Here is a 20,232-nt window from a genome sequence, read left to right on the forward strand (position 1 = left end):
GAATCCTGTATAAATGTTCAACTATAAAGGATTCAATGAATAAATGATGGTATCTCCCTACACCAGAATGCGACACAGCCATTACAAGTAGGGGTGTTGAGTGACATTTAATGGCTTAGAAATATACATGCTCTAAAACAGGGGATGTTGTAACAGCCCATTCTTTCAAACTATATATTCATAGAAAAGACTAGAAATAAGTGCGCAAAAATTTCATCAGTGATGTTTTTCCAGGTGATGGGATTACAGGTATTCTTCTTATATAATTGTGTTTCCATATTTTCTAAATTTTCTGCAATGATCAAATTTGGCTTTTGTAGTAAAAGATGGATAACATATCTTTAAAAAAAGAATCAGTGAAGTTGCAGGTTATTGTGATGGGGACCACAGAGGAATGGGGCAAGTGTTCAAGGTCAGCTGGGAGGTGGGAGATAAGAGGTAGACAGAGAAATTGAGAGCTGAAGTCCATTGGAAGAGAGGATATGTTTATGTGCTCAGCTGGGGTGCAAGAGCCAGTGGCACTTGGAGACCACTGGGTACATGCTGGGAGGTGAAATGTGTTCTACTGGGTGACCATGGGAAAGTCACTTCTCTTCTCCTGGCCGCCAAGTTCCTTTCCCCTCCGATGGCCCATGACTCTGTGCAAGCAGGCTATTATGATGATGGTACCCACATGTGATGTCCCCTTATTTGAAAAGACAAATATGTTCAATAATGGGGTGAGGTGAGGTCAGGACTTTAGGTGACAAAGGAGTGATAAAATAGGACATGAGATACAACGTGTATTTTTACATGCTTTGATCCCCTGCTTCCCATTTTTCCTGTAGAGCTAAAAATGACTGAATTTACAGATTTGGGCCAGAAATGTACTTGAAATAAGTTGTTTTACTCCTCATAAAATCAGGAGGAGTTGGGGACAGCACGATGGAACTCTGGAAGCTGTAGATTGCGATTCACATCCACCATGCCCCCCTGGCTGGAACTCACCTTCCTTGGGCATCAGAAGAAAAGCTAGGGAATAGGAAGACAGGGGAAACTGCCTTTGAACTCAGAGGGAACGCTCCGTAGATACATACGCATCAACAAGAGCTGTTGAAATCACAGGGTACGCTCAGGGCTGCGCCCATTCCTCCATCGCGGCTCCAGGGCCTCCTGCATCTCCCACTTCCATGAGCCCCCAGAACGTGCTCTTGGGAGGGACCCAAGGAAAAGCTGGGGCTTCCCCTGGGCCCTAGCCAACAGGAAGAGGTGGCAAGGGGTGATGGGGCAGCCCAGAACAAGGCAGAGGCCTGGGTGAGCCCAGTGCAGGCAGGGAGGGATGGCGGGCAAGCCAGCCTGGGCACTGACCTCTGGGCATATCCATGGGGTTGAAGCTGGCCAACAGGTCGCGACACCACTGGCGATCACCCTCCACCTTGCTCAGCCAGTTGTTGCAGTTGAAGTAGTAACGGAGGTGAGGCCGCTTCATGTCGGTCACAATCACATGGTCCAGGTACCAGCTGGCGTTCAAGCCTGTGTTGTCATGCTCGATCCTGGTGCAGAAACAGACACCCACACCGTCACTGGCAGAACAGAAACGACGCCCCTTCTATACTGAAATACCCCAATGTTTGTTCCAAAGAGAGGTTTAATCATTTTGATGTTGTTGTTACTTTACCTCTCAGACCTCAGTTTCCTTATCTACAAAGTGGGGACTCCTTGCAAGGTGGATGAGCTTATGAATGAATGTTGCATCGTTACATTGCCCACAAGGAAATATTGCCTTCCATGGAAAATCCAGGATTGCTAAGGCTTGCAGTGGGACCATCTTGAGCTTCCCCTCTCTCCCTGACTCCCAGACCCACCCCCCCAACCCCAGATACTCAGTCCCACCACCCAGAGGATCCCCCATGGCCACATAGACTGGTGTTGCCCCATAGAAATATCACATGAGCTTCATGTGTGAGCCAGATAGGTAATTTTAGATTTTCTAGTAGCCACATTGAAAAAGAAAGACACTGGTGAAACCAATTTTAATAATATATTTTGTTTAATTCATTTATCATTTCAGTGTGTATCCGTGTAAACATTTATTAATGAGCTATCTTACATCCTTTACTTCATACTAGTTTTTCAAAGATCTGGTGTGTTTTTGCACACACAGTGCGTCTGGTTGGGCTAGCCACATTAGAGTGATCAATAGCCCTGTGGGGCCAGGGGCTACTGTGCTGGGCAGCAGAAATCCAGACTCTTCAAAATCTGGCCCCCGTTATCTTCTCCCACTTCCTAAAGTCCTCTTCATCCTTGGCAGTCCAGTTTTCTCTTTGAGGCCCAGTTTCTTCCCCAGAACTTGACCCTTGGATGACCTGACTTTGCACCAAGCATCCCATCACAGTGAGGCCTTACAACTTGCAGGTCTTAACAGGACAACCACAGTCCAAGACAGCACACACATGGATGACACACATGATATACGCAAGGATGCATGCCTCTGCCTGGCATGGAGCCTGGCACATAGTGGACCTCAGCTTAGTGGTTGCCTTTCCCACACACTGACACCTTCTTCCCGACCCTCCCCCATAAGAGCCCCTTCCCTGTTCATAACCCCTTTTCCCCACATAACTGGTGCCAGGGCCCTCAAAAGTCCCTTATTTTCCCAGTAAAGAGAGTTCATGGCCCTATATTTTCTAGTGGGAGGGAAAAAAAACAAGGACTGAATGGAGGCAGCATTTCCCTTCTGTCCAGGCCCTCTAGTCTGGGTACAGTCAGACCATAAGTGATCCTGACGTGCTGGCAAATGGGCATGACTTGATTGGGGGTGGTAGTAGGTGGAGGGGGGCAAAAAGGGGCAGTTGAAGGCTGTTCCTCAGCAACCAGGCTGGCAGAGTTATCCCTCCCCACACATTCACAAAAACTCCACCAGAGAGAGCAAGAGAAGGGGAGATCTCTGTCAACAGGCATCCTGCAATGTGACCTGGCATCTCTAACACTCACTGGGCACTTACTGTATGCCAGTTAATATTCTAAACACTGACTCATTGAGTTCTCACTAACTCTAATGGTGCCCTAGGAGCTGGGCACCATTATTACAGACAAGGAAACTGAGGCTTGGAGAGGAAACCTTCCCAAAGCCCCACAGCTGGTAAATGGCAGGGCAGAAATTTGAGCGAAGGCAATCTGGACTGAGTCTACTAACCACTTTGCTAGGGTTTTTCAGAGCATATTTCCCAATTGTGTGAAAAATTGTCTCAAGTTGTCTTAACCCAAAGAAGTGAAACTCTAATGGGCAAGTTTAGGGCACAACGACTCAGAGTGGGAGGGGGAAAGATTTGGGCCTTTGGTCACCCCTCAGATGACGTCAGGAGAGCAATCAACACCCAAAAGTGCCAGTAGTGAAATCAGTTCCTATTCTACTTGCTTTCATCTCACCCCAACCTGGTCAGGGACCAGGTTCTCACCTGATTTTGTAGATGAGGCCCACATTATTTGTTCTCACCCGGAACACATCGATGTTGGCTTTCTCAAAGGCAGATTCGCTCCTGCAATGAAGGTATGCACAGTTAGCACAGACCAGCACTTGGCTCACAGGCCCTGGAGGAGAGCCAAAGGCTGGCATCCCCCTACTTCCTCCACCATCCCACTCCAGGAAGTGCTACTGGCAGCCAATCCCATTATGAGATTCCTTTCTGACATGGTTTGGAGAGGTGGAGGGCAAGGATGGTTAGTATTCATTCCTTGCTTTCACGCCCAGGTTCTTATGGGATCCTTGCTATGTGTCATTAAGGCAAGCATGGTGGGAAACATTAGCCCCGTTTTACAAACAAGTAAATTGCTAGTTGGTAGCAGAGCTGGGACCAGAACCTGGCTCTCCAAAGTCATGATCCAATGCTCTGTGGTTGCTCTGGGTTGGGAGAGTGGAGGAGGAAGGAAGGTGTGATAAATGCCATGGTGCTCTTGGGTCTGCAGGCCTCCTGGCCTCTCCTCCTCACCTGCCTTGCTCTTGCTGGGGAGAGTTGCAATGGCAGCCCCAAGTGGATGCAAACCTTGGGTGGGGGACCATGGTCCTGCCATTCCAAGGAAGGAAACACTCAACCCAAACCAGCGACCAGGGAAGTGCGGGCAGTGAGGGAATGCATATCTGGCATCCTACAGACGGTGCAAATAGAAGCAAGTGCCCCTGAGATGTTTCTCAATGAGATGCCCAAGCAAGTCCAGACTCGGGAGTGTCCTAGCATCCATCAGCTTAGACTCAGGAAAGCTGGAGCACCGAGTCCTCTGGGAGTGGAAGCCTGAATCTCACGTGGACATCTGCTCTGTCCTCTGTGTAGGCCAGGATGCCCGCCGCTTGAGCCCAGGCCTGCTTGCAGCTCTTCCTGCTCCCACAGTGAAGGCCTCACAGGGCTGAGAGCTGTGGACCTCCCTCAGTGCTCCCGGCCAGGGCTTTCAGCACCAGCACACAGCCCATGGGAAAAGAAAAACGCAGAAGATATGTCTGTTTATTGGCCATCACGTGTTTCAAAATAAAGAGGGAGGTGAAAGGCCTTCTCCCCAAGGCAGCAAAGGCTCAGACTCTCTCAGTAACAGAAGGCTTTTAAGGTTCTAGAGACCCAGAAGCTGTGATTCTGCAAACAGACCCACTCTGGCAAACGGTCTGGTCTGGGGAGATATTTCCTGATGGTGGGCACGTCATGAGACATGGGGCCCAGGGCCCTCCTAAAGCAGTGCAGAGCTCACAAAATCAGGTGAAAATGTGCACCAAGGCCACCTTGTCAGGGAGAAGAGCCCCCAGTGGTGTAGCCCGGGGAACAGAGCAGGAGGAGAGAGTGGCGGGAACTTCCGGGTTTTGCTGGAGTGAAAAGTCCCGCCCCCAGGCTGACGACATGGACCTGTCAGAATCTCACTTCCAAGGGTGAGTGACAACATGGCCTGTATTCTGTTGCAGAGTCAAAGCAGTTGTTAAACGACTTGCAAAACACATGAACATCGATTATGTGCATCAGAACTGTGTGAATGGGAAACAAGGAAATGAATAAGAGGTATTTTCTGTTTCAGTATACAAGACAAGGAAATCGATTTTTAGAATAGACAGGAGTCTCTATATCATATAAATACCCTACAAAGCAGTCACCCTGGGAAGCTCTATGATGGAATATTATGCAGCCATTAAAAATCCTATTGTGAAAGAGTATTTAATACAACAGAAACAGGTTTATGAAATAGGCTTAAAAGAAAAAGCAGGTTAAAAATAGAATGTATAAACAACAACCAATACAAAAGGACACCAAGTTCATTTAAAAACAATAAAGAGGGGGAGGATTTATACAAAAACATCATGTCTACATAATAAGACTATTATGAAGTGCTGGTTATTTATTCTTGTGTTTATTTTTTTCAGTTTTCTGAAGGGAGCACATCTTGTTTTCGTAATTATGAAAAAAGCACAGTCCCCTGTTTCAGAAATCCCCGCTCCATCCGGCCCACAGCTTCTTGTGGTGAATTCTTCGGAATGAATTTGAGGCTCACTGGGCTTCATCTGCTGAGGGTGCATGGAATTTGGGAAACAACCAATGCCAATGAGTAGGGGAAGAGGAGGGTGATTTGGAAAAGAAAAAACAAGGTGTGACTTGGAAGGAAAGCAGCTGGCTTTTTAGGGTGCTTCTCATAAGAGTTCCAGCTCCAGCAGCTGCATCCAGCAAGGGGAGCTCCGCACCTTCAAAAAGGCCCTGCGCACGCGACCAGGTGGAATGTGGATTCGCACTTTCCAGCGTGTTTGTTAAATAATTGACCATGCTGCTTTACAGTCACTCAAAAAAGAAATTTTAAAAAGCGAGGTGGAAGAAGGGAAACGAGGAGGAAATGTTTGCCAGGATGGACAGAAGGCGTGCTCCACGCTGTCTCAGGACCACACTGGAGCATGAAGGGCATCACAGGATGTGACGCAATCATCCACGGTGTTTACAACATGGAGACCAATATCCTGGTGGACAAGAGCAAAGCCTTCTGCATTGCAGGGGTCTCTCTTCAGAGAAAGGAAAGCAAAGGACTGCAGAGACAGGGCTCTACAGACTCCCTCCTCTCAGGGAGGGGCCAAAACAATCCCAGATGAGCTCCAACCCCAGCCCACTTGGGGTCAGACTCCGAAATCCCCCCTTCCAATAAGTCAGAATACAAATGCTGGTGGGTTTCAGAAAACTGACTGAAGGTGGTGTGGAAACAGCAAACGACAGAGGTCCCTGGCCAAAGAAACATCAGAAATAGACACTTCTTCACATTTCCTTGTGGGAGATGGCAGGTTTTCCACGGCTCCTGGTCAACCCTCAAATGCAGGACACAGCTCCCTGCCCGTGCCTGCCGTTCCACAGGGATCCCACCCTTTCCAGGCAGCACAGGGCATTTTAGCTGCCCCCTGGGCAGAGCCAGCAGGCTAAAATGCCAGGATTCTCCCACACTCGCAGTTGGTGAATTCTCAACAGGAGAACCGTGTTCCAGAAGATACATGAGATCCCATCCTTTTGCCATATCCTAAACATGTGACTCATTGTTGGGGGTGGTCCTGGGTAATGGGGAAGGGGGCTTCCTCTGGGATCCAGAGCTGTTGGCACTTCGCTAGCGTGGAGGTCAGGGCAGAGGTCAGCTAGCAAGGGAATAGAAGTGAACGTGTCCCACTCTTTCCTGCCTAAGAGAGGGTCCGATGTGTGCCGAGGAATTTAGACCCCAGACCGTGAGGGTGAGAACAATCAGGCACTGAGGTTCTTCTTGCAGCAGGAATTATTTTGTACTGGAGAATAAAAAATCCTAATAAGCCACCCGGGAGTAGAAGGTACATGCCTGGGGCAGAGGAGAAAGGCCACCAGAAAGAGTGGAATTGGTGGGAGAGAGAAGAAAGAGGACGAGAGAGAGGCAGGAGAGAAAGGTGGGGTGAGAGACATGGCCAGAGGCTGCAGAGAAAGGGGTCAGGGAGAACTTCCAGGAAGGGTGGTGGCTTAACTTTAAGACCTTGGTGCGGGCAGGCGGGGGGGGGGGGGTCTATCTAGTATTCCATTTTAAGTTGTCTGAGTTGCTTCCATGTGAACTCTGGCACCCCGAGTTACCAGTGAAGTCTGATGCACACCAAAATGCCTTGTAGTTCGTGTGTGTGTGCGTGTGTGCATGTGTGTAGGTGCGCTTGCGTGGATGTATGTGTGTGTGTTTGTGGGTGTAAAACAAGGAAAAGGAGCTCAGTTCCAGTTGACACATGGGTGTGGGTGTGGGTTTGGGGTGACACAGCGTGGCGAGGAGGGTACCGCAGCAGACAGTGAGAGGAGAGGAGATTTCGAGACCAGTGGGCATTCGGAGCCAGACCCCAGGGACTGCTGAGGGTGAGGGCTGGGCTGGGCTAACTGCATCTAAATCTCTCAGAGCTCGGCGACCTCCGCGGCCGTCTGCATGTTGGTTACACGGCAACCTGGACTGTCTCGGAAAGCAGTGCTCCCTTCCCAGACCCGAGGTCTCCGTCTTGAATTGGAAGGGTCTCAGATCGTGAGGACTGTGTCCGTCCGATTCTCTTTATAGACAATTTCTCGGGCCTTGCAGCAGCCAGGCTCTGATCTCCTCTTTCCCCGTTTATCCTGCTCACCGCGGCCAGATTAACCCTTCTTGTCTGCACGGTACGTCAAGCCTCCACAAGGCCTTCTCCAGTCTGGTCCTCCCCTGCCTTTCCCACCTCCCTCCTCTCTGCCCCTCCATGCAGCCGGTAAGTCCCCATCCGGCCCCCATTGGCCTGCAGTGTCCCTTGTGGCCTCCATACTTTTTCAAGCTGTTCCCCTTCACCTAAAGTACCCTCTTTCTGCCCCTCCTCTATGAGTCCTTTTCACCTGTCGAGGTCCAGATCACATATCCTTCCCTGTAAAGTCCTATTCTAGCCACACTGATACCAAATCATTTAGTGAGCTCTATTTGCAAAGAACTGGGATAGATGCTGCAGGCACGAAACAGACCTCCCATCATCCTCTGGCTCCACCTATGCACCCCTCTATGCATCACCTCTCCAGCCTCTCCAAGGACATACAGCTGATGCTGCAAACGTGCCTGTATCCCTGAAACTACCCATTTCCTGCGGGCTCCTGAAGAACCCTCTGGACCAGCTGGATTGGGATCCTGGCCTAATCTGTGCCCCTGATGCCCAGCCTGGAGCAGGACACAGATACAGGAGAGACCCCCACCAGCAGACCCATGGAGTAATTGGGGGGAAGTTGATTCCTACATGCAGGCTATCTCAGAGAAGCTGGCTGCCTTTGTGTGGTTTCAGAACCACCCGGAGACCTGCTGGCCCTGCCAGCTCAGTCATGCCTGAGACCATTCTACCGTGACGCAGCCTTTCCTTCCCATTGAGAAGGAAGGCTGGAACTCAGACTCCCAGGGAGAGGGGACACAGTGACAGACCTTCACATGGGGTTATAAAAGTTGACTCTGGGGACCTTCCTGAGAAGGTGTTTTGACAGAGGAAAAAGGTGAGGGGAGAGAGTCTGAGGATCCAGGTGGATGAAAGGAGGAAAGGCAGTGAGGAACCACCACAAGAGGGGAAATGACACTTTTTGTTTTAAAAAAAAAAAAAAGACAGGCTGGGGACTCCAGAAACGAAGCTGGCCAACTCCCCAGGGTCTAGTGGCTTCTCCCTAGAGGGGTGCACTCCGGGGAGAACACATGGCAGAGAGGATGGACATTTCATGTATTCTCTTTACCGTGCCCACAGCACTGGAGAAAAGGGCTTCCACAAGCGGGTCACTCGGCAGTGTAAGCAGTACAAGAAGGCAGGTACCCTGTTCTGCGGAAATGGACAAAATAGGACGTTACGCCTGCCTCAACGTTGCCGCATTTACACCAGAGGTTGCCTTCAGGGTAAATGTGTCCCCCTGGGCCTGGTCAGCCTGCTAAGCACAGAGTTTGTGGATCTCCTGGCCTGTGGACCCACCTTTCTACTGCTTCCCCTGCCGCCCCTGGAGGTGCCAAGCTATAAGCTCCAGAGGTCACACCCTGGAGCCCCAGGAGGCCTGCAGGGGAGTCCCCCACACACCCTCTAGGGCCACGGGGTCATGTGCTTGAGGAAATGTCTGCATCAAAACCCTGGGGTTTGAGGACCAGCTTTACCATCAAAAGCTCCATGACTCAGAGCTGCTCACCACTCCCCTCTAGGCCCCAGATTCCCCATGAGCAGGTTGGAATAGATTTAGTTGTTTTCAAATTTTTCTTGGTTACAGAGCCCTTGGTGCAAAGAGAATCTGACTGAGAAACTCGGTGGATATGATAAGCATAAGTCAAGCTGCTCCAGGGGGAGGAATGCTAGGGTATTGGGGGCCCAAAACCAACTGACCAATACCCTGTTCCACTCAGCACAGGGTGAAAAACAGCTGCCCAGGCCACCAGTAAGGCCCTTGGCCATCTCTGGAATTCCATGATTCCGCTAGAATGTTGCCATGTGTAGTAACTGTGTGTGCACATGTGTGGCGGAGGGGATGGAAAGGAAGAGACAGCAGCCTCTGCTCTCAGTGGGACACAATGAAATGGAGGGCACAAGTGTGCACACACAAACACATCTACACAAACACACGCACTGACTTGAGTGTGCGTTAGCGGGCAGGCAGGTTCAGTATGATGCTGGTCCCAGGTGAGACGTAGGTGCAGAGCATTTAAGCTCATGGCTCCCTCACATGCATGCCTTGTCCCCTCTTCCCAAAAGTCCTATGAGTTTGGTAAAATGAGGATTATCACTTCCAGATGACATATGAGGAAGCCAAGGCTTTGGATGCCAAGAGATTTGACCAAAGTTATATGGCAACTAAATGGTAAAGCTGGGCCTAGACCAGGTTTCTTGATCCTGAGGGCTTATTCTCCCACATCAAAGGACAGCTAATATGAATTCTTGGGAATTCTGAGATCCAAAGTAAGCATTACTATACACAAAAAAATCAAGAGAGGAGCTAAGGAAATCACTGGGAGAGGCCTGGCTGGCACGTGATCGGTTGTTAGCAAGGCCCACACCACTTAATACACCTGTGGACACACTTGTCTTCTCTCATGGGTTCCAGAACTTTATCAACCCCCACTAACAGCCCAGGACCCCACCAAGGCTGAGTTGGTACTCACTTGCTGGTAAGATGGAGCTTGGGAGAGAGCCCATTCTCTCCAAAAATGGTGATGAAGACATTGGCATCCGTCCCTGCGCCACGAACATCCCCCGTGGCTGTGACCACCTCGTACACTGGAGGAGGAAAGAAGACAGACCGCAGGCTCAGAAGAAAGTCCAGAATCCTACGTGGGCTCGGAGAAGCCACAGCTCCTGCCGGATCCACAGGGGGATGCCCAGCCACAGAGCACGCTCTGGACCCCTGCTGCAACCCGCAAGCCTCTGAGCCAGGGTCAGACCCACACCAAGCCCTGCTGTGAGACCACAATCTCCCACTTGATGCGGCACATTCATTTTACAGGTAAGGAACCTGCAGGCAAGGGAACAAGCCCAGGTCACACAATACATAATGTCAACACCAGAGCCCAGCCCAAGGCCTCCCAATGCCTGTCTGTGATCTTTCCAGCACAGCACATGGGTGCCATCCTAGCCAAGACCTTCTTCAGAGTCTGCCCCTGGCTCTCACCTTTCTCTCTGCCCTCTACACAAGGCTGCCTTGCAGGTCTCACTTCCTGTGACCTCCTGGGTGTTGCCATGGTAATCTCAGGATAACACATCTTAGTGAGGGGGATGCAGAACTTTGCCAGTGAGTCCCTGTAGGCAGGGGCACTGATTTCCCCTCTCTTTGTCCCCTTGAAGCTTGTTCTGTTTGCTGTTGATGTCTTTCCTTTTGATGTCCCTGGTTCTGATGAAGGTCTCCGTGAGGGGGAGAAAGGAAGCAGTACATTTGCGTGACTTCCTGTCTCTTGTGATAACCAAAGCCTTCATTCTTCACAGTCTACACCACAGGGATTCCTGATCAGCAAACAACTCCTAGAGCCCTCCCTGAGATAACTCCAGGACCTGAAGTGTTGCCCATATGGTTTGCACATATACAAGGATGTTTCCAAACTGAGTGTTCATAGGAAAATGACCAGCACGGTGGAAATTCTAGAACCACATCACATGAAAGAAGACCTATAGGCCTGGAGATGCCTGGTTTAGAGAAAGGAGTCTGGGGTATGGGAGAGGGATAAAGAAACTACCTCCATAGCTGCCCCAAGTGTACACAGCTACTTCTCAAATAGGGCACTAACCATTAAAAAATGATAAATTAGACAGTTAAAATTAAGACCATCAAGAGAATGAAAAGGCAATCCACAGACTAGAAGATATTTGGAATGCACACACAGGCATCCCACCATAATACCTTGTTTTATCACAATTCCCTTTATTGTGCTTTACAGATATCGTGTTTCTTACAAATGGAGGGTTTGTGGCAACCCTGTGTCAAGCAAGTCTATCGGTGCCATTTCTCCAACAGCTTTGCTCATTCCTGTCTTTGTGTCACGTTTTGGTAATTCTCACAATATTTCAAACTTTTTTATTATTATATTTGTTATGATGATCTATGATCAGTAATCTTTGATGTTACTATTGCAAAAAGATTGACTTGCCGAAGGCTCAGACGATGGTTAGCATATTTTTTAGCAATAATGTATTTCTAAATTAAGGTATGTACATTTTTTAGACATAATGCTATTGTACACTTAATAGACTACAGTATGGTGTGAAACATAACTTTCATATGCACTGGGAAACCAAAAAATTGGTGTGACTCGCTTTATTGTGAATTTGCTTCATTGCTGGGCTCTGGAACCGAATCCACAATATCTCTGGGGTCTGCCTGTCACCAAAAAAAGACTCATACTCAGAAAATGTAAAGAATTCACACAAATCAATAAGAAAAAGAAAGACCACACAATTGCTTTAATGAGCAATAATTTGTTTTAAAGATAAACATACACTTACCATAAGACCCAGAAATTCCCCTTTTAGGTATTTACCCAAGAGAAATAAGAACATGTCCACACAAATATCTGCACACAAACTTTCATAATGGCTCTAAACTGGAAAAACAACCTAAATGTATCAACAAGTGAATGAATTAAAAAAGTGTGATATATCCATACAGTGGAATCCTACTCAGTGATAAAAAGGAATGAACAACTGACATATGCAATACGGATGAATCTCAAGCACACGATGTGGAGCAAAAGAAGTCAAACACAAAGCACTACACGATATGTAATGCCAGCTATGTGAACTTTAATCTATTACAACAGAAAGCAGAGCATGGTTGCCTAGGGTTGAAGTTAGTGGGAATTGCCTGGGAAGGGGCACATGGAACTTTTGAGGGATAATTTAAATGCCCTATATATAAATGGTGCTAGTGGTTACATAGATGTATACATTTGTCAATACCCATCAAATGGCACATTTAAAGTAGATTCATTTTATTGTTAATTATATTTCAATAAAGTTGAAAAATGGGCAAAAGACTTAAATAGGCATGTCATAAAAGAGGATATCCAAATGGCCAATAAACATAGGGAAAAGGGCTCAGCGTCATTATTCATAAGGGAAATGCAAATTAAAATTACCATGAGACACTACATATACCCACCAGAATGGCTAAAATTAAAAAGACGGACAAATACTAAGTATTGTCAAGAATGTGGAGCCATTGGCACTCTCATACATTGCTGGTGGGAGTATAAATTGGTACAAGCCCTGGTAACTAAACATAAGCCCACCCTATGACTCAGTGATTCTACTTCCAATTACAAATCCAAGAGAAATGAGTGCATGTGTCCATCCAAAAATGTGTACAAGATCTGTAGCAGCTTTATCCATAATGGCTAAAAACTGGAAATAACCCCAAATTCCATCAACAATAGAATGGTTAAACAAATGGTGATATATTTATAAAATGCAGTAGTACACAAATAATAAAAAAGAACAAGCTATATAATGAGTCACAACATGGATAAATCTCTTGGATATAATGTTGAGTGAAAGAGAAGCTAGACACACAAAAAAGTGTGTACGGTGTGATTCCATTTATATGAAGCTCAAGAGCAAAAAAACTAATGTATGTGATAGAATCAGGAGGGCCATTACCTCTGGGAAGAAGAGTAAAGGAGCTTTCAGGAGGTTAGAAATGTTCTGTGTCCTGTTCTGAATGGTGGTTACACAAGCATGCACATGTGTAAAAATTCATCAGCTGTTCCTTTTTGAGTTTTGTGCCATATATATATATATATATATATATATATATATAACATATATAATATATATGTGCACATACATATTATATATATTCTATAATGTTCTATATATATAATATGTATATTATTCCTCAATTTAAAATTTTTAATTTAAAAAGTTCAGGCAGCTGAAAACTATCTTAGAGAAGACAAATATCTCATGGAAGACACAAAACTCTGTTTGGTCCAGAGAGGAGGGTCCCAACTAGTAACATCCCCTGGTCAGCACAAAGAAGAACTGTCAACAGCAACAAGCTTTGCTCCTAGCACAGAGCATGACAAATGGGAGATGCTCGATAAATAATTACATGGATGAATGAATGAAAAAACAAATGAATGAATGAAACAATCAATGAAATGAATGTGGACTATGGAAATAAATTAACCAGTATGTAAATCTCAGTTCTATCATACTGGCTGTATGATTTCAACCAAATTTCTTACTGAGCTTCATTTTCCTTATCACCGAAAGAGAGAGAATTTCTTCCTTGAAGGATTATCATAAGGATTAAATCAAATAAAACAAAGTTTTCAACTTTCATACTCATTGACCTAACATATTTCCACTTCTGGGAATTTATCTTACAGACACTCCTTCGCAGTTGGATGAAAGATGTACATTCCATAAGTGGTAAACTGTTACCATCATCACATCACCATCATCACCACCATCATCATCTCCATTGTTGTCATCATCAACATCAATATCATTTTCAACATCACTACCATCATCTCCACTAACAACATCCCCAAGAAGGAAGGCTGCCTTGGGAAACTGTATTCCAACAGACGCTGGGTAGCCCCCTGTCTGGGATACAGGAGAGAAAAGGGCCCCAGGGCTAGAAGCTTGTGCAGGATGGCCTCTGAGGTCCCTTCAGATCCCAGATTCTGGTAGGAGTCACTCTCTTGCCCTCACGGGCCCTGTATTAGTCAGGAAGTAGACCAGTGCACCAGCCTCAGCCTACCCTCAGAGCATGGAGGGAGCTGCTCTCCTCCCTCTGGCTGTTGGTAAACTCCAGTGTAGCCTGGAGGCGACCTGAGGAACAGAGAAGGAAACCTAGGCCTTTCTCCTCTTCCTTCTTCTTCTTCCCCATCACACTCATCAAGATTCTCCACATAATGCAAGAATCCAGTGCTCAAAGGGAGTAAGCGACACATCGTTCTAGAGCAGAGAGGGAAACAATGACAGTGCAGGTAAAGTTCAGAAAGTGACTGCTGTCAGAATCATACACATTTATCGCCCAGTCCTGTAGCTGACTGCGGAGTCAGTGCATCTGTGTCTCTTAGAAATGTCAGCATGGCACCAACCCTGGCTTGCTCTTCACCAGCTATTTCTAGCAGAGTCAAGATTGGACAGTACAAGAGTAAGGACCAGCCAGACCAGCAAGATTCAAATCCTAACTCTGCTACTTACTAGCTTTGTGATCTTAGGCATGTTACTTAACTTCACTGTGCCTCAGTTTCCTCACCTGAAAAAGCAGATTTTAAGAACCCAACCCACCTTGTTGGGTTGTTGTGAAGATTAAACCGATCCACATGGGTAAAGTGCTCAGCGTGGTGCCTGATGCATTAAATACATGATTCTACTGAACAGCATCGTGACCTGAAGTGGGGACTTGTCTTGGGAACCGTTGAAGTTCTTGTCTCTCCTGCTTGTGACCTTGTTGAAATCACTTCAGTTCTCGGAGCCTCAGTCCTTAACCTGAGACTAATCTCACCTGCCTTGACTGTTCTCGGGGATCTTGAGGATTCAAAGTGAGAACGGAAGTGAAAAGGCTTTGAGAAGGGTAAAAAGAAGAGGGAAGCTGCGAAGGATCCTATAGTCACACTAAGGCAGGCAGAACCCATGAACAGAACTGGACGGGACGGCGGCTGTGAGAGGTTCTCGAGTGCTCTCGCCAGCAGTCGTGTTGGCTGGGGCAAATCACCCCAAAGCTGAGAGTATTTGTTATGAGTGCTGCCCGCCCATCTAGCCTCAATGCCCCTAGCCCCACCAGACAGGGCTTGGAGCACACGTGCTGAGAAAAGGCGGCAACACCTCACTTGTTCTAGGTCCTTCTTTCCTCCCCACAATACCCACCTCCACCCCAGAAGGTGCCCAGGACAGCACGCCGGGAAAGGGGTCTCAGCAGAGTCACAGCCTCATAGTGCCATAGCAGCGACCACCTTCTCTGAGCCTGGGTCTGTGCTGGGAGCTGGGTTAGGAGTCAGGACAAATAAAGGAGGGCCCCCCACCCCCCGCACAGAGGTCAGGATGGCTGAGGCCACAAGCCCAACAGCATCGGGTATAATCAAGGAACTCCCAGCAGACAGGAATTAAGGAGGGCAAACAAGCCCATGGCAGGCACAGAGCAAGCATTCGATACTTATCTGGTGAATGAATGGGGGAGTCTGGTGCTTACAGGGAGTAGTGAGCCAGTTTAGAGGAAGCGCTGAGAATTTAAATGCCTTCAGAGACCAGGCAGGCAGCATTGAGGAGTAAAACAGACCTATGAGTGATAAAGTCCGCTGCCTATGGGCATTCACAGTCAATCATATTTTTTTTAACTGTAAAAGTAAAACAACACCAACGAAAACAACAAAGCAAAAAAAAAAAAATGCTGTCTGCAAGCCAACCCTGGCTCCTGGGTCCCCAGTTCACCCCTTCTCTGGTTTACCTGACAAGAAGGTAGAGCATTTCTAAGCAGCTCCCATACACCCCAGAGGAAAGTGAGGCTAGAAGGACTGGGTCCTGGGTCCAAAGCACCAACTGCCCTCCCCATGTGGGCCAGGGCTGTCGCCTTGCAAAGCCCCAGGCCCTCACCTCCATCGGCCGCAGTGGGCAGCGGCCCCCAGCCCCTGCTCGGCACCTGCTGAGTGACCAGGTCTCTTCCCACAGGCCTCTGCACAGCCTGATTCAGGCCACACCTCAGGGACCGGGCGGGAACATGGCTTCTGGGACGTGTAGGACCTGGAGAGAGTGGGCACCTCGGTTGTAGTCTATTCTGTGCCCATAAGACTCTGTGACCCTCAGGACAGTGGGGGCCCCAGTGTACCCCAAGGGAATGTAGTATAGACCCAACAGGATAATCCACGAGAAAGGAGTTGGGTTGGAACCTAAGATTCCTCCCTCGACACAAGGGATGGGATCGTATGGGCCCCGCTGCCCCTGCCTGTGTCCCCGTCCCCGCAGGCCAGGACCGCGCCCACCTCTGGCCTTGTAGTACTCGTGCTCCAGCTCCCCCTCATCGTCTTCCGAGGCGTAGTTCAGCAGCTCCTGTTCGTACACGGCCAGAAAGTCGATGTCCTTCTTTCTCCTCTTTTTCTTCTGGGGCATCATCTTGCCCGCTGTCCCTTCCTGCCACTCACTGGCTCACTGTGCCCACCTCTTTGCACCTCCTTGGACCCGCGGCCCTCTCACCTGGAGCTCCCGTGCACACGCCTGGGTGGGCCAGAGCCCACACAGGCCCACAGAGCTGTCCTGCTCCCCTCTCCTCGCTGGCCCCGGAGCAGAACCTCGGTGCTTTATCTCTGCCCTTCCTGTCTCTGGCCCCCTCTCCCTGACCACCTCCTCTGCACCTGCCGTGGGGTTCTCTTTGGGTCTCATGACTTATTCATGGGGACTGAGGACAGGCTATCCTCCTTACCCCTCCCTTCCCCACCCGCCCCCCTCCTCCTTTCATGGGGAATCAGGTGACATCAAGCCCTTGGCATCTGTTCCCTACCTGGCCTCACAGCAGGGGCAGGTGGGGCCTCTCCCATAAAGATGCCCCAGCCTCACAGCCCCAAGGGCCGTGAAAGATGCTCCCAGGGCCTGAGGCCCTTCTGAGGAGGGCAGGGCCCCAAACAAGCCAGGCCCCAAGGACTCAGAGGACTCCATTTCTCTCTATTATTCATGACCTCTGCTCATCTTACGGGGCAGGCAATGTTTTTACTGGATCCTTCTCGATCTCTCTGCTTCCATCTCCTCAAGACTGCCGACTCTGGAAGTGGCCATTCAGCCAGGAGAGACCTGCTGCTCTGATGAGCACTCAGACCACTCACAAAGTGTTTTCTGAGTCGTGAGTTCCTGGTGTTGCAGCCACAGCCAAGGGCACTGGGAAAGCCCATCGAGTCCTAGGTGACCCCCATAGTGCCCCGACAGGCCGGCAAGATTAACCAGCATCTGTTCTAACAAGAGCTCTCCATTTACCCATATTGCCCTCTGCGCTTACAAGGAGGTAATAGAAACCCTGAGAGCTCACCTGGATGCCCACCCCACTCAGCCCTTACCTTCCCTGCAGCCCCACATGGGGATTCTGAGTCAGAGAGAGAGAACCAGAGGCCCCTCTCTACCTCTGATCAGCAAGAAAGTTTCCCTTAGGGCCACTGGACTCCTCTTCCTTGCTTATTTTATTTTATTAAGATTTTATTAAGATTTCTTACAACCCGAATTTAAGATTTCTATGTAAATCCTGAAAGCTAGAAATTTTCAATCCACTTGGAACTCTCATTCCTCTGTCCTGGAGGCGTGAGGTCATCAGACAAAACTGGTCTGCCCACCACCTCCTGGCTGTGCAGCCTGGGCAAGCCTGTCTCCCCACCTATAAAAGGGAGAGAATGACTCATTAAAGCATACTGAGCCCTTGGAGAAAATACTCAGTAAGCAGAAGCCTCTGGAAGACAGTAGAAGCTTAATAAATGTTCATGACTGAGGATTTCTCTCTTTCTTATTTTGTATGGCAGGGGCTGGGGTGGTGGGTTGTGTGTGATGCTTCGTTAGCATCTCAGATTGTCCCAGAAGCCCTCCTTCGGGTCCCGTAGACAAAGACCAACTGCCGGTGTCCTCCTTCCTCTGTGGGTTCCGACCCACACTAACACATCAGAGACACTAGTGAACAGATGAAAAATCCAGTTTCCTGTCTTGGAGGACTGTCTTGTAAGGCCCTGCTTACTTGTTACCCATCTCCCGCCTCTCCCAGCCTTGAGCTCGGTGAGGGCAGGGCTGGTGCCCCCTTGCTCATGTTAGGTTCCCAGTACCTATAAGATGCCTGGCACACTGTGACCTTCAGTACCCCTTTGTTCAGTGAATGAATGGATGCACGAATGAACAAATTGCAGCAGAGCTCTAAAGCAGCTACAAGGAAAACAGAATGGGCTGAAAAGCAAACACACTTTACCACGATATATTGGTAAAGTGTTCCAGAACCAATATCGTTCTGAGCACATTGGCCTGGAGAAGAGGACATTTCAAGGGTCTACAAATGTGAATGATTGTCTAGACTAAGGCTGAAAGGGCAATCTTACACCCGCAGGTGGTGATTACAGAAAGGCAGGTTTCAGCTCAATCCAGGAAGAAGGATGGGAGCACTGCCTGGGGTGACAGTGTCACAAGAGATATGAGGGCTGGATCGCATTGCTTGTCTGCCTACAGCAGGGGGCGCTCCAGGGGCCTTTGTGGATTTGGACCTGGCAGACTCTCCATCAGGTAGCTGGGACATTCTATGACACTGAGTGACAGGTGCAGGTGGACAGTGAGGAACCATGACAGGCCACCCAGCTAGTGGCCACCGTGATGCGCCAGCTCTAGACTCTGCTGCAGAACCTAGATCAGACAGAGGGGGCTCTGTCCCAAGACCACCGGGGACTGAGGAGGGCAGGAGAGCCTCTGCCCGCCATGCCTGGCCCCCCAGCCTGAGGTGGGATGCAGAGAGGAGGAGGGAGCTGGTCTGCAACAGCCACAAGACTTTCACGGCTCCTCTCTGTCATCTCTGTGTCTCACAACCTCTCTGCCCGGAGCTGAGCCCACCTACAGTGCCCTTAGCCCCAAGCCGCAGTGCCCAGGAGCCCCTGGCACCACCTCCCCTTCTCTGTTCTCAGTCTCCTACCCTCTGAGATGCTGTCAAGGTCAATATTTCCTAAGGTGGGATTCCAGGACTCTGGACTCGACTCTGCGGAAGCACTCATCAAAATGACAATTTCTGATCCCTTACCCCCAACCACTGAATCAAAATCTCTGAGGGGGAAACTTGGAATCTACATTTTCAACAACCCTCCTCTCCTCCCAGGGGTTTTTCTATGTACTGAAATTTGGAGCCACCGTGACCTATATGTCCCAGGTGAACTCACTAACTTGATCAGCTCACCTGGGCCATGGGGGAGCATTAACAAGCTTCCATTCCGGGGTGCACAGCCCCGGCTGCACATCAGAGCCACCTGGAGAGTTTTTAAATGCTGAGGCCTGGGTTGTCCCAGAGATCTTGATTTACTCAGTCTGGGGCAGCCTGGGCAGTGGGAGTTTTCAAAGCTCCTGGGTGATGCAGGACATCCAAGCAGCAGTCAGCACTCACATCCCTCCCCAGAGCCTGGGGCAGCTTTGTGTTTTGGAGCCCCCCAAGTCCCTACCAGGGGAAGGCATTTCTGGCCCTAAACGTCATCACTCAGGAAAGATCAACTTTACCTTTGCCTCTGTTCTGCTGAGGGATGGTGTAGGGTCCCCTCAAAGACTGAATGAGGAATAGGAGTGGAGTTTAAGTGTGGGTGACGCACGCCCCCTGCTGGCACCATGTGGTTTGACCTCTGTTGTTAATTATGCATTCGGTTCTTCAGGATGGAGACCTTAAAGATTACTGGGAAATCACTAGGGACATATCATTTTTCATGAGGATCCATTCAGAGAAAAAAAATGAAATAAAGTGTTCATTTTACATGAGGACCCATTCAGAGAAAAAATAATTTAAATTTTTTTTGGAATTTTTTCAAAAAACTGAAATCAAAATATTTTTAGAGAACCCCTTGGCCTTAGAACACAATGATTAAGAGAGCAGAGTCTGAAACAATACCAAGTGTTGATGGGGACGTGGAGCAACTAGAACTCTCACACTGCTGGTGGCAGTGTAAAATGGTACCACCACTTTGCAAAAGAGTTTGGCACTTTCTTATAAAGACCTTTCCCACATAACCCATAATTTCTACTCCTGGGTATCTACCTAAGAGAAGTGAAAATATATGTCCACACAAAAGCTGCATTTGAATGTTCATAGA

General features: G+C 48.6%; 1 protein-coding gene across 2 annotated transcripts in view; it reads right to left on the reverse strand.

Annotated features, from left to right (window-relative positions):
- Nucleotides 1-16,549, reverse strand: part of LOXHD1 (lipoxygenase homology domains 1) — a 222,126-nt gene extending 205,577 nt beyond the window's left edge. For both annotated transcript variants that reach the window (XM_036823221.1, XM_036823220.1), the window contains exons 1-4: nucleotides 16,420-16,549; nucleotides 10,102-10,216; nucleotides 3,438-3,518; nucleotides 1,348-1,532 (exon numbers count right to left, since the gene is read on the reverse strand). In XM_036823221.1, coding sequence (XP_036679116.1) covers nucleotides 1,348-1,532; nucleotides 3,438-3,518; nucleotides 10,102-10,216; nucleotides 16,420-16,549 — 511 coding nt within the window. The remainder of the gene's footprint in view (nucleotides 1-1,347; nucleotides 1,533-3,437; nucleotides 3,519-10,101; nucleotides 10,217-16,419) is intronic.
- Between the last annotated feature and the right edge of the window lie 3,683 nt (nucleotides 16,550-20,232).

This window comes from Balaenoptera musculus, chromosome 14 (genome assembly GCF_009873245.2).
Source record: "Balaenoptera musculus isolate JJ_BM4_2016_0621 chromosome 14, mBalMus1.pri.v3, whole genome shotgun sequence".
NCBI lineage: Eukaryota > Metazoa > Chordata > Mammalia > Artiodactyla > Balaenopteridae > Balaenoptera > Balaenoptera musculus.